General features: G+C 36.6%; 1 protein-coding gene across 1 annotated transcript; it reads right to left on the bottom strand.

Annotated features, from left to right (window-relative positions):
* Positions 1-3,528: 3,528 nt before the first annotated feature.
* Positions 3,529-7,063, bottom strand: LOC107871545 (receptor kinase-like protein Xa21). The gene is made up of 3 exons (XM_047412930.1): positions 6,874-7,063; positions 6,450-6,748; positions 3,529-3,909 (listed from the first exon to the last, which is right to left on the bottom strand). The coding sequence occupies exons 1-3, from the start codon at positions 7,061-7,063 to the stop codon at positions 3,529-3,531; spliced, it is 870 nt and encodes a 289-aa protein (XP_047268886.1).
* Between the last annotated feature and the right edge of the window lie 6,102 nt (positions 7,064-13,165).

Raw genomic sequence — 13,165 nt, 5'->3', positions numbered from 1 at the left:
GGCCGTATGAATAACACACCAGTGAGCCAAGCTGATACCTTCCTGGATGATGCCTACTGCAAATCTCGCACCATGGAAAAGTATGATGCTGCTGAGCCACACTGCCCTGTGACTGAGTATCCTGATATCTGGGTCCATGAATAGTCTAAAAACTCTAAGATCATCTATCAACTGGGGTTCGGGGCACTGGGGCACTAGCTACAGACTAAGCATTACTCCAAAACTTCTTTTTTTGCTATTTGTTACCCCAATTACCTCTCTGCTACTGACTGGGGTTCTGATCCGCTATTCTGGCCCTCTTCGCTTGCCTGTCTCTCTCTCTAGATTCAGAAATTTTCTTTTTCTTCTCCTCTACCTGTTGTATATGGACTGACAGCCTAGCAAAGTCCATTTTCATATTTAGCATCGCCCCTTGACATTCAAGTGCTAGATCATTGGAAAGGCCAGATGCAAATTTCCTCATCCGGGCTCTCATACTTCCTGTCACTTCTGGAGCATAACGAGCCAATTGGTTAAACTTTAGAGTTACTTCCAGACACTCATTTTCCCCTATTTAAGATTCATGAATTCCTCTTCTTTGTTTTTCCTCAACTATAGAGAAAAGAATCAGTCAAGAAAAGCTTCTACAAACTTATCCCAAACTGTGGGCTCAGCACTCTCACCTTTCACATCCTCCCACTCGTTGTACCATTGGTTCGCTACATCCTTAAGTTGGTATGCTGCTAGCTCAACCCCTTCCACCTGATCCACATGCATTACTTTGAAACTCTTCTTGATTTCGCCTACGAACTACTGTGGGTCCTCTTCTAACTTAGTGCCAGAGAATTTAGGCGGGTTCATTCTTATGAACTGGCCTACCCTGGTCACCTCAGAAGTAACAGATGTAGACCCACTATCCTCCTACCTTCAATTCTGTGCGTCTACCAAATGGGCAAGCATATGAATGGATTGTCTAAATTCTGCATTCGATACGTCCCTCTAAGAAGTCAGAGAATGATTAACATTTGTCCTCAAAGCTCGAGGAGGACTAGTCGGGGATGGAGGTACTCCTAAAGTAGGAATAAGTTCTGGGGTGTGGGCTCTGTTATGGTTCCGCATGCCATAAGTGGGGCAGACTTCATCATCCTGAGTATCCTAGTTGGAACGATGAGGAGGAATGATTGTTTTCTAAAATACAGTAGATTTCTGATTAAGGGACAATTCTAACTCTGACTCTAAAGCACGAACTAAATTACAAAGAGGGGAAATACTTTCCTAAATTCCTAGTAGCCTCCTGCTTATACATGTAGCACGCTACACACCCATAAACAAGACTCTACCCAACACAATTTTGCAAATACCCTAGGACCATGAACCGTGCTCTGATACCAAGTTTGTCACAACCCGAACTAGGGGTTGGCCTTGACGGATATCCAAACCATGAAGGCCCGAACATCCTATTCTGTCTAGTAATCGTGCATAACATTCATATAATAAGAGAAGATGCGGAAAACATAATCTGATACAGAAACATGGCCAATTCTAAATTCAACGTAAAGATGGAAACTGGAATTCAATAACATTTAAATAACATCTTACTCAGATGCGAAATGTCTACTACATAGAAATCTGACAACTATCTAAAACTGGGACAAGGCCCCAGTAAACCAAAATGGAAATAAGTGACATGATCTAAAAAGACAGGCCTTCTAGAACATAGAAGGCTCACCAACTGAAAACTGCAACACCGTCTGATAAAATCTACTACTTTTCTGGACCCCTAGACTGAGCCTCGGAACCTGGAGGTAGGATGGAGGGTCAATACAGATGTACTGGTACGCAAAGAAATCCAAAATAAAGTTTTATATAAATAAAATAGTTGGAGAGCAATTTGTCAAAATACCATACATGAAATAGTTCTAAAATACATGGGCATTTTCTGAAAATCATAAATCATTCTTGTCAATGCAATATCTGATCTTTGTATTACTTTTGAGTTAGGTGGCACTCCCCTACCAGTCTGATATTTCACGGGCTATATGGAATCCATCATTGACTTGGCGTGGAAGCCCCCAATCCAAGTTTACGGCAAGGGTTGGAGTGTCTGAGTCTTATACGCCATAAGGCTCTAGTCCAGCATAATATAATAAACTTGGATCGGCAAATCAAAGTTTTGGGCAATGAGTTGTCTGAAACCTTGCTTTCTTTGGGGAACCATCTAAGCTCTTGTTGTGCCCATTTTTTTCCTGTTCTGAATCATGCATTTTTCAAGTTTTAATATCTGAAAAGTCTGATTTCAAACATGCATTCTATTTTGTTCTAAATTTTATCAAGGAAAAAGCTGAATTGGTGTCTTCACACCAAGACTTGCAAGTCCTATTTCTGAGCCATAATGCATCATGTATAAATATTTCATTAAAACATAGTTCAGACCACCCAAACATACAAATATTATAAGAGATTTCATATTCCGAGAGCATAAGTCAAAACTATGCAAGAACTCTTCAAACATAAGGTGGTGATGTGCTTTAGGCAAAATCCATGCACTCTTTCATCATATGTATTATCAAAATTTTTCAATACAAACAACCCTCTCTTTCGAATTCAAGATTCATAACCAAATCATTCATAAATTAAGATACTTCGTAACATGCTTTTCAAGATGCCTTTCAAAAATAATCCATATCATATGACAAGGAAAATCATAACAAGAGAGGGATTTTCACATGAATCATGCACTCCATTCAATCATCAATCATTAAAACATGTACATATATACATACATCAATTCAATTCATTTTGGGGAAGGCCTAAAGACTAAAACATACCATGAAAACTTCTAAAACATGATTGTATTCACAAATCCGAAACCCTTTTCTTAAAAACATGATTTCTATGCCTATGAGATTTTAAGAAAACGCCGCGTACCTTAATATCAAAAGATAATAGGTAATTATCAAAGCTTACGGATTGGGGATTCCGAATCTTCAATCGTTTCTAAAAACCCACGATTGAATCTTGAGTTATTTGGGATTCTTGTTTAAAACCCTGAAGAGTGTTCTTGATCATTTTTGGTGCAAGTATGAATAATGTGCTTAATTGGGGTAGTAATATCGTGTTTAAGATGAAAAGGGCATGGAAAATACCTAAAACACCCTTAATGAAACAGAGCTTAAATGCTAAAATTCCCAGGTACGTGCAGCAGAGCATGCGTCGCATGCTCTATCCCACCTAACTAGAGCATGCGTCGCATGCTATATCGCATGATACCAGGATGCGATGCAAGCAAATTGCATGATGCCACTATTTTGGGCATCCAAACATGCCCTAAATGACATCTAAAAATTCCGAAACTCGCCCAATATGTACTATTTACTTCCCCGATCCTGAAGCAATAAGAAAATCTATAATCGAAGGTCGGGAAGGTTGAAAATAAATTCCCCAAAGTTTTAGAAGCTAAAAATGATTCTAAGCCTCTCTGACACTTAGAATATTTTCAAATTTCCAAGGCTAAGAGTACATTATTAGGGACTAATGCACGTACGACTTTTATGGGGAGTTATACTTCAGGTCTTGTTGATCCTTGTTCAAAAGATCCATGATTTGCTCGTATTCTCCATTAGTAAACCCTTGTACTTTGGAAAACGCTGCATTATTAGCTTCCTTATGACCTTCACAGCTAGTTGAAGTAGATTGTCCTACAACTCCACCAGCAAACTGATTATTAAAACTGTTAAGTGAAGTCTGAGTATTGACTTGTAATGCAAATTTATTTCCATGATGTCCACTAGCATTGAACCTCCCAGAATCCTTATGATTTTTACCACCATTAAATCCAGTAGCATGATTTTGATTCATGAATCCTCTTGAACCTCTACTGTTATCATTTACTTTCCTCTTTTGCAACCAGTTAGCTTGTAACAATTTTCTCTGGTGTGTCCATTGAGTAGACAATAATCACACTTCTTCATTTTATAGTTTTGACCTCTGTAACCTGTGTCTGAGTTTCTATTGGAGTTTTTATTGACCTGCATGGCCATAGGATCGAATTTTTCACTTGTGATAGATGCACAAGCAAGCTACTAAAGTTCATTCTCTGCTACCATAGCATAAACTTAGTTAAGAGTAGGAGTAACTCCCTTTGATAGAATTTTTGTCTCCTAGCTTGATCATAGGAATCATTTAAACCACCTAAAAATTGCATCAGTCTCAATTGAGATAAATGATCTGCATAATATTTTGACTTTGGACAATCACACGATGGAGCAGGGATCATTGCATCTTACTCATTCAACAAACCTTTCAGCTTGGTAAAGTATGTAGCCACAGAATCAGTCCCTTGAGATAATGTATTAATTTCCCTATGTAGCTGATACAACCTCATACGGTTTACCTTGTCAAACCTCTCCATTAAATCTTCCCATAACTCATGAGCATTTGTTTCATAGAAAATTCTACTAAGCAGTTCTGTACTGAGCTCATTAGGCAAGACAATACTATTACATTACAAGTTTCCTGCTCATGTAGTTCTCCTCTATACATCTCTTTACTACATGCTCGAGTTACAAATCCAAACTTCCTTTTCCCTAATAAGGCTATTCTCATCGATCTACTCCATACACTGTAATTCTCTGAGCCTACCAGTTTGATTGGAATTAAGACAGCTCCTGAAAAATCTGATGTTCCTATGAACAAAGGATCACTAGGATCTATTTTTGGTGCCATTTCTAAGCTCCTATCAATCAATCTGCTAGATATACGGATCTAAATCTTATAATAATCAATCGCACTTACAACAGAAAGAAAGCTGGGAATTATAAATTCAGAATCCAGCTAAGAAAATCAATTCAGAACTAAATTGAGAACAGGTTGAGAATTTCACCATAGCAGCAATTCAGAACTAAGTTGAGAACAAAGCTTGAAAATTTCACCATAGCAGATATCTAAAACTCTATGAATTTCTCCTTCTATCATCTGTGATCGAACTCTCTATGATACCATGTGAAGATTTCACTAATTATCGAATGAAAGGACAAACAAAACAAGCTGCATTGTGCAGAGAAGAAGAAAGAAGGAAGAGAAGCTATTTCTGTAACTATCAGGTGTTTGTATTATTTCCCTTGAGCATCTATATATAGATGAGGGTACATTTTCTTGAATCATCTAGAAGATTCTCAGTTAATCAGCACAATTAGAACTATACAACTTAGCTAACTGCCAACTCACCATCCAACTAACAAACTAAGTAACTCTCTCAAAGGTATTCATAAATTTCAATGAAACAGTAACTATGCTAGCCAACTGAATGTATATTACTGCAACCAACTATTTGATTAGTTACTAACTAACTAACTGATGAGAATGGATTCCAACAAAAAGAGACCAGGAAAACAAAAGACAACACACTAACTTTATGCTCAGAAACAACACCATCGAAAGACTTAGGAATAGTATTGTCACTCCCGAGCTTAGGACCTGGATGTAACGGGCATGTCAGACCAATGAAGGAAAGAGAAGACCCCTTAGCATCTCATTATAAGCATAATGATCCTCAAATTATGGAAAAAATAGACCAAAAAGAAGTTGTTCAATTTAGATTAAACAACAACCCAAAACTCTGAACATATGACATAAAAATATCCAACTAGACTAGTCTATGAAACCTCTAACATAAGAAAACTGCTTAAGCCAGGACAAGGCCCCTGCGATACCATCAACTAAAAATACTGAAAACTGATTTTGTCCCGATGAACCTAACGTTGCACAGAATCACGAGGGAGTGCCTCCGAACCTACCTCATGAAATGATGTAGCCAATGATAAGATATGCTCTAAAATTGGTATATAGAACAACCAATGATAATATATGCTTTATAAAAAAAATTATGAAGATAGAAGTCGAATCACAGGGAAATAAAGAAAGACTTCAAATAACAACTTAAAACATAGACTGAACTTTTTTTCTTTAGTCCTGTCTAGATATAACACCCGACATCTCTGTACACCATGGGCTATGTGGGTCTGGCTTTAACTCGTTCGCCAAGCCCCCAATCCAAGTTTGCTGCAAGGATTAGAGTTTCTCTTCTCTAGTATACCAAAGCACGAAGCAAGTATACAGTGATTATCCATATTTCAGGACAGAATCAACCCCGCACCGGTGAAACACGATTTGGTGCAATGAAGCTTTCAAGCTCATCCCTTCTCAGTTAACCATCTAACTCTCTTTAAACCCATATTTTTAGCCCTTTTTCAAACAGTATATCAATGACCTCAAAAATAATTTAAGGAATCAGGTTCTAAACTACTCAAATCTGAAAAACAAAATATGGGAAATGCAACACTCTGAAGTACAGATAGTACATGACTCCAGGTAGTACAATACAACGAGTTTACTATAAAACACCATCGAAAGATATGCTGACTTCTATGTTTTTATAAATGAGTTCTTGATTTTTTAAGCCTCTTGACTACATCTTTCATGGTTATCCTAGATTCTGGCATTTCCATTGTGCAATCTAAAGCCAATTCGAACATGGAAGCTATGCAGATTTCACTTTTAGAAGTGATTTGTTCTTCTTCATGAAAAAGATTGTCATCTATAATGTCCATCATAGTCCCTGAAAATGATTGTATTATCCATTTCCTCAAGCCAAGATTTTCATTACATATCTCTTCATCTGTTGGCCTTCTTTTGGTCAAAACCTCCATCAGCATGATGCCATAACTGTAAACATCAACACTAGTGGTCACTATTCCTTCTGAGCCATATTCTAAAAAAAAGAATGAAATGAGAAAAGTTAATTGAAATATAAAACCAATTCTATACAAATAGAGACAAGCTTTTTTTACTTCTAGAATTTCTTAATTATGATACAAAAGTCGGGACTTTTTTTACCTAGTGCAATGTAGCCCAGAGTACACAATGTCTCGGTATGTGCCATGGACTTGCTTATGGCTAAAATTTTAGAGATACCAAAATCACCAACATGAGCCACCATATCTTCATCCAAAAGAACGTTTGCTGGCTTCAGGTCGCAATGAACTATCGGAGTGTCATTACCATGATGCAAATATTCAATTGCCATAGCCGCATCAACGATTACATTAACTCTTTAAAGAAGGTTCAAGTGGAAATCTTCTCCGTACAAAAAATTCTCGAGGATCCTGTTGGACATATATTGTAGAACAAAGGCTCTTATATACTCACTAGAACAAGTAGTAATTACAAGGACAAGATTTCTGTGTGTAACATTTCTCATAACTTCGCATTCGGTATCAAACCTCTTGCATACTTGCTCATTTTCCAAATCCAGAACCTTTATGGCCACAACAGTTCCATTAGATAATGTGCCTTTATATACAAAGCCAGAGCTTCCCTCACCAATTAAATTTGACACCCATCAAAATTATTTGTTACTCGTTGAATCTCATGATAAGAAATCAATTGATAGGTCCCGATCACCGGTACTTTTTCAACATCTTTAGACTTTTTTTTTTACTGCTATTTCATTATCAAAATTGAAACCAATAAGAATAGCAGAAAGGATAAAGTAACCACTGAAATAATAATTTTCATCACAAGCTCCTAAGACTTTGATTGTTGTCCAATATTATTGATAGGGCAAGCAGGAACCTCCAAAATGTGCATTCCACATAAACCCTTGTTCCCAAGAAATGATTGCAGAGTGAAATTCGCAAATACCTGTAGACACCTAATTTTATCCCTCCCCAAAAGCATTTTTTCCATTTTACCCCATCTTACTACGTACCTTCACCCGTGTAATTATACCCCACAAAAATACAAACAATAACAAAATTTAATAAATCCATTCCCTATACTAACATACCTTATCCTAACCAACTCATCCTCCTCACTACCCTACGCGACGTACCCCTTCACATTTTCTTCTTTTGGGTAACAAACAATAATAAAATACACTCCACATAACAAATACAAGGACCACACAGCATATTCCCCTGAACAGAATTGAGCACACAACTCATATAAAAAAAGATCCCCATTTCTCTATCATAGGGGCACATAATTATCTACATCGTCACTCACCTGAGAGACTCCACTAACAAAACACAAAAATGGTCACATACAAGAGCTCCCATTTTTCATTTCTTAGATAGGCTTCACTCTCAATTCACTAAAGATAGTAACACACTCATACACAGATTAATGCACACACACACCGATCAGGATAGGGAGAAGGATCTGGTGAGATGAACACTAGATTCCAATCGAGCTTCAAGCTTTTCTGGTAGGGTTTCAGGTTTCCAGCGAAATTGTTGGCCGAAATTAGCTCTGGTATGTTGAACAGATCCAACCCAGTATCGATATCCCAGAAAGATCCTTGTTTCTTTTGATTTTCAAGCGAATCCATCCCAAAACTACTGAAACTTGAGGGAATCTATTTTGGGTTTTCTATTCTCACAGTTCATTTTGATATCGGGTTTTGAAGTCTATGTGTTTATATCGAGCTCGGTTTGTGGTTGAGGTTTGAGTCGAGGTCATCGGACGCGGATTCCCCTGATTTTAATTGGAATAATACCTTGATTTTGAAAGCGTGATCGGAGGTCCAATTCTGTCTCTTCTCACTTTTATTTTATTTACGTGTTTGATTTGTGTGAAGCATGACATGACATGAGTGTTTTTTGGTGATTTTGATTCATTATTTGATTTTATTATTATTGGTTATGGATCGTTCAAAGTAGCAATTGTGAATTATCACGTTGGAACCTTGAGTTGAATTTGGGGGCGAGAATCGAAAATTGATAAAAGTGGATATTAGGGTATTTTGATTAATTGTTGATGTTGAACGTGATATGTCATCAAGAAGGTAGGCAAGCAGTAGGCCTCGGGTAGGCAAACTTAGAATTGGTGGTTTGTTGGAATGTTTGGAAATTGGAATACTTGTCGAATGTTTTGTTTAGCATATTTGAAAGTGTATTCATTTAGTCGGGGAATGCCCCGAAGCCATTTGTATTTACTCATAGGGGAATGTCCCAAAGGATTTTGTATGCGAAGGATGTTTGTGATCAAGGCCCGAGGCATCGGGTAGATCCTAGTTTAGGTTAGTGTAGGTTTACATTTTCGTATTTTTTATTTTGGACTGTATAATTGGACTGAACATTAAATTTTGGATTGTTTTCATTTTGGTTGTTGATTGATTATTTTTTTGTGTGATTTTGTGTGGTTTATACATTTGTAATGTCAAATTAGCTGATATGATCCACCAAGTGACCGTGGTTTAACCACGGGATCGAGGAGTGCCAAACACCTTCCCCTCGGTCAACAGAATTCCTTAGCTGGAATCTCTATTTGCAAACCAGTTGAAAGAGTCAATTCATTTTGAAAAGGATCTTGTAAAGGTGACTTGATACACTGGATTATGTCAATTGGCGACCCTTAATAAAAAATGTAAATAGTTCTTTTTGAAACAAATCTTCACTTTTTGTCACTTTACTAATAACAACCCTATGAAACCTTTAAAATCAATACAATCTTTTTGGTAAAAAAAAAAGGGGTGTGACAATTCTGGCGACTCTGCTGGGGATATTTTTCAGAATTCGATCTTATTTTTGGAGTTGTATCGGCTTTGTTTGGCACTATGGGTGTATAGACATTGTTTGTGTTGATTTTTGTTATTGTTTTATCATTGTTGAGTGCCTACGTGCTCTTTGTTTATAGTTTTTACCTTATATGTTATCGCTTTATATCTGGCATTATGTGCATAACCCGAGTCATTCTTTCTGCAACAAGTCTGTAGAACAAGTATTGTACACAACCTCTAGTTGAGTCACCCTTATCTTAGGAAGGGGTGCCGTCGGTGTGATGGAGTAGGTGGGAAGCTCTCGCAGCCACTATTGACCATATACACCCCCGAACTGCCTTGTTAGTGAACCCCAACATAGGTCAGCCTTTAGGATATACTTATTTGCATCATATTAAGACCTAGCAGGACCTACGTGGCGCTTTGTGGGAGACTCACCTCTAAGGCATCTCTACGTGCTAAATGTTGCATCTCTGAGGGTAACGTGGTCATTTGACGAACTGATTTTGGAAAAGCATGTGATAGAAGTAAAGTGTGTAGAATTTTAAGTGTTGAAGAAAAAAAAATAAAAAAGAAAAATAAGTCAGAAAAGAGAGTTTCGTAGTTTTTAGAGTTTTTTATGGCTTTTGTTTTTCACAATTCGAAAATTCAAAAAAAAATTCTTACCTTTCACACTCATTTTCTCAAAAACATAAAAAAGATTTTCCTTTGTCTCGTTTAGCATGCATTCACAATTCAAAAACTTCTAAAAGATTTTTCATTCATAGAAGTTTTTATAAAAGAAAAATGCAGAAAAAGATGTTAGAAATTTTTTACATTTCATATAACGAAAATACCAAAAAGATTTTTCTTTCATAGTTGTTGATGTCATTTTTCTGTGAAGTGTCAAAATGAAAACTCAAAAGATTTTATTAACATGGTTCATCGTCCGTCTTTGGTTGTATCTCTTAAATCAGGGTCTAGCTTGTTATTTAATCATTAATTGTCCAATCTGGATGAACTACGCACCCCTGATTCTCCTCTCTCGGGAGTGAGATACGTAGGCAGCGTATTGTTGGTTCGGAGACCTTATTTGAAAAATTCAAAAAAAAAATTCTTCACTCTCTGTTAGAGTAGGTGTCATATATTTCTTTAAAAGAAAACTGCAAAAAGATTTTTCTTTAATAGTTTCAATTTTCATTTTCATATGAAATTCGAAATTGAAAACCCAAAAAGATTTTCTTTGGTAATCATAGGTTTTATTTTATATAGGAATATGAAAAAAAAATCCAAAAAATATTTTCTTCACTCTTTATTAGAGTAGGTGTCATATATTTCTTTAAAAGAAAACTACAAAAAGATTTTCCTTTAATAGTTTCAAGTTTCATTTTCATATGAAATTTAGAATTGAAAATTCAAAAAGAGATTTTTCTTTGGTTGTCATAAATTTCATTTTGTATAGGGAATTTAAATCTGAAAAATGTAAAAAGGATTTTCGTCAATTCTTTTGATAATTTGTTATTTTCTTTTCTTCTTAAAGTTCCAAGAAAAAAAAAGAGTTTAATTGGCCATTTTGGAAAGACTTCATGAACTATGCACACCTAATTCTCCCCTCTCGGGGGTGAGATATGTAGGCGCCCTTCTTGGGTTTGGTGATATTTTCAAAAAAAAACAAAAAAAAGAGGTTTTGAAAAATGTTGAACTCTAACATATTTGTTGTCTCTTGTTCAGTTAGTTTAAGGTGGTTGGTTTGTGGCTTCTTGGCTGGTCCTCCATATCACAACAAATCCAAGGAAGGTTTAGTTGTGTCCAACAAGGATATAGAGAGTGGCACCATGGATGAAACAAAGATTCATACAATTGAGAGTTTAAAGGAAGAGAATTTGAGACTGAGACAACAAATGATGGAAATGTACCAAGCTTGGGCCAGTGGGCTGCCTCCACCCTCGTTCCCCACTTTTGACCCTACAAGTACCTTGAGTCTTCACCAAAATCGTAAAGTCAATTTCCTACTATTTTTGATGCACCACAGCTTGCTTTAGAATCCATTTCAAGTCAAATGTACCTCAATACTTCCACCACTCTTTCTTTAGCTCCTCAGTGTAAGTCTACCACATTCACAGCACCACATACCGTCTGTGCTTTTGTTGCTCAACCTTCTACTAAGACTTCCACTTTGGCTATCAATCCAATGATTGTGCTTCCCCAGTCCACTAGTGAATTCACGTTCAATACTCTTGATGATCATTGTTATACTCTTGATCCTACCGTTAAATTAAGTAGACCACCAAAATTTCTTACTAAGAAGCCTAGCATACTAGAAGAGCTAAAGAAAGTGGTTGGGAAAGTTAAGAGTGTAGAAAATAATATGAAAAATTCCCCTTATAGGCTATGAAGATGTTTAATATAAAAACTGGGGCATGTCTTCAAGTGTTAACCTTACTCCCATCTTTGAGACATCAAAATTTGGGAGCCTGATGGACAGAAGGATTCTGTGAAACATTTGGGACGACATTGCAATCAACCCAAGAAAACTGAAGGAAAGAAGAAGGAAAACGCACCTATTGTCATGCCAGGGCCAAATCAAAGTTTGAGAGGTCCAACCCACCAGTACTGTCAGCCTCAATCCTGAGCATACATATTAGATCCACATAACCACTTGCAACAAGGTTTTTTTCCCCAAAATCCAAGAAATCCCATTCCACTTCCTCAATATCTTTTGAACAATGCACAATTGTATGCTCATACATCTTTTTATCCATAGTGGCATACACCTGTCCCTCAATATGGTCCTCGACCCCCACAAATTTACCAAGGAACCTCTAAATCCAAGTTTCATCCAACACTAGATTTCACAAAGAGGAGGAAGGAAAAAGATAATTTCACTCCTACTAGGGAATCCTATTCCATTTTATTCCAGAGATTGGTAGAGCAGGGCATGAGCACTCCTCTCCTTGGGTATACTCCTGACCCACATTCAAGAAGTTTCATCCTAATATACGATGTTCATATCATTCTAATGTTCAAGGTCACAGTATTGAAGATTGTCATGCTTTGAAAAGAGAAATTGAAAAGATGATTTAGGATAAATCAATATGGTGCAGAACATTGACAGTGAGAAAAGTTCTAGTCTTGCTGATATGCAAACCAGTGGCTAAGATGTCAGGCTGATCAATTGAGAAGTCACCCCTCCCTACTAGGAAGAGGTCTGGTATTTTGTTTTGTTTTGTTTTCTGTTATCCGAATTATTTCAGGATTGTAGTTTGGGATCTATCTTGTTTTGTCCCTTTGTTTTTATGTTCAAACCCTTCTATCTATCATTTTTATTAAATAAAGTGTCTCATTATTATTTATGTTTTAAATGTGTTTTTTGTTTTTTTCTTTACATACTACATTTTATGTTAACTCTAGTGACATGACATGCTAGTGAAATTTACAGCCGAATCTTAAAATCCAGTTTAAGCATGAACATTGAATCAGAGGGTTAAAGTTAGAAAAAGAGAGCATCTGAGATAATAGATAGAGTGCTGAGGCATTTGGTGATCAAGTTGAAGCCTTCTTTAAATATTAAGGCTATTATTTTGAGAATCGTGAGAATAACTTGGTCATCAATTGAAATACATATCTCAATTAGGTCAATTAGTAAAT

This window comes from Capsicum annuum, chromosome 5 (assembly GCF_002878395.1).
Source record: "Capsicum annuum cultivar UCD-10X-F1 chromosome 5, UCD10Xv1.1, whole genome shotgun sequence".
NCBI lineage: Eukaryota > Viridiplantae > Streptophyta > Magnoliopsida > Solanales > Solanaceae > Capsicum > Capsicum annuum.
The sequence above is the reverse complement of the archived record's forward strand: the minus strand, read 5'-3'. Positions and strand labels throughout refer to the sequence as shown.

Bases quoted from the DNA above. Each gene is read 5' to 3' on its own strand.
- LOC107871545 (XM_047412930.1), bottom strand. From the start codon at position 7,063: ATGGCAATTGAATATTTGCATCATGGTAATGACACTCCGATAGTTCAT. The intron at 6,749-6,873 runs GTAAAAAAAGTC...TCTTTTTTTTAG, and splicing joins TCTGGGCTACATTGCACTAG to AATATGGCTCAGAAGGAATA. The intron at 3,910-6,449 runs GTAGTCAAGAGG...TGGACACACCAG, and splicing joins CTAGGATAACCATGAAAGAT to AGAAAATTGTTACAAGCTAA.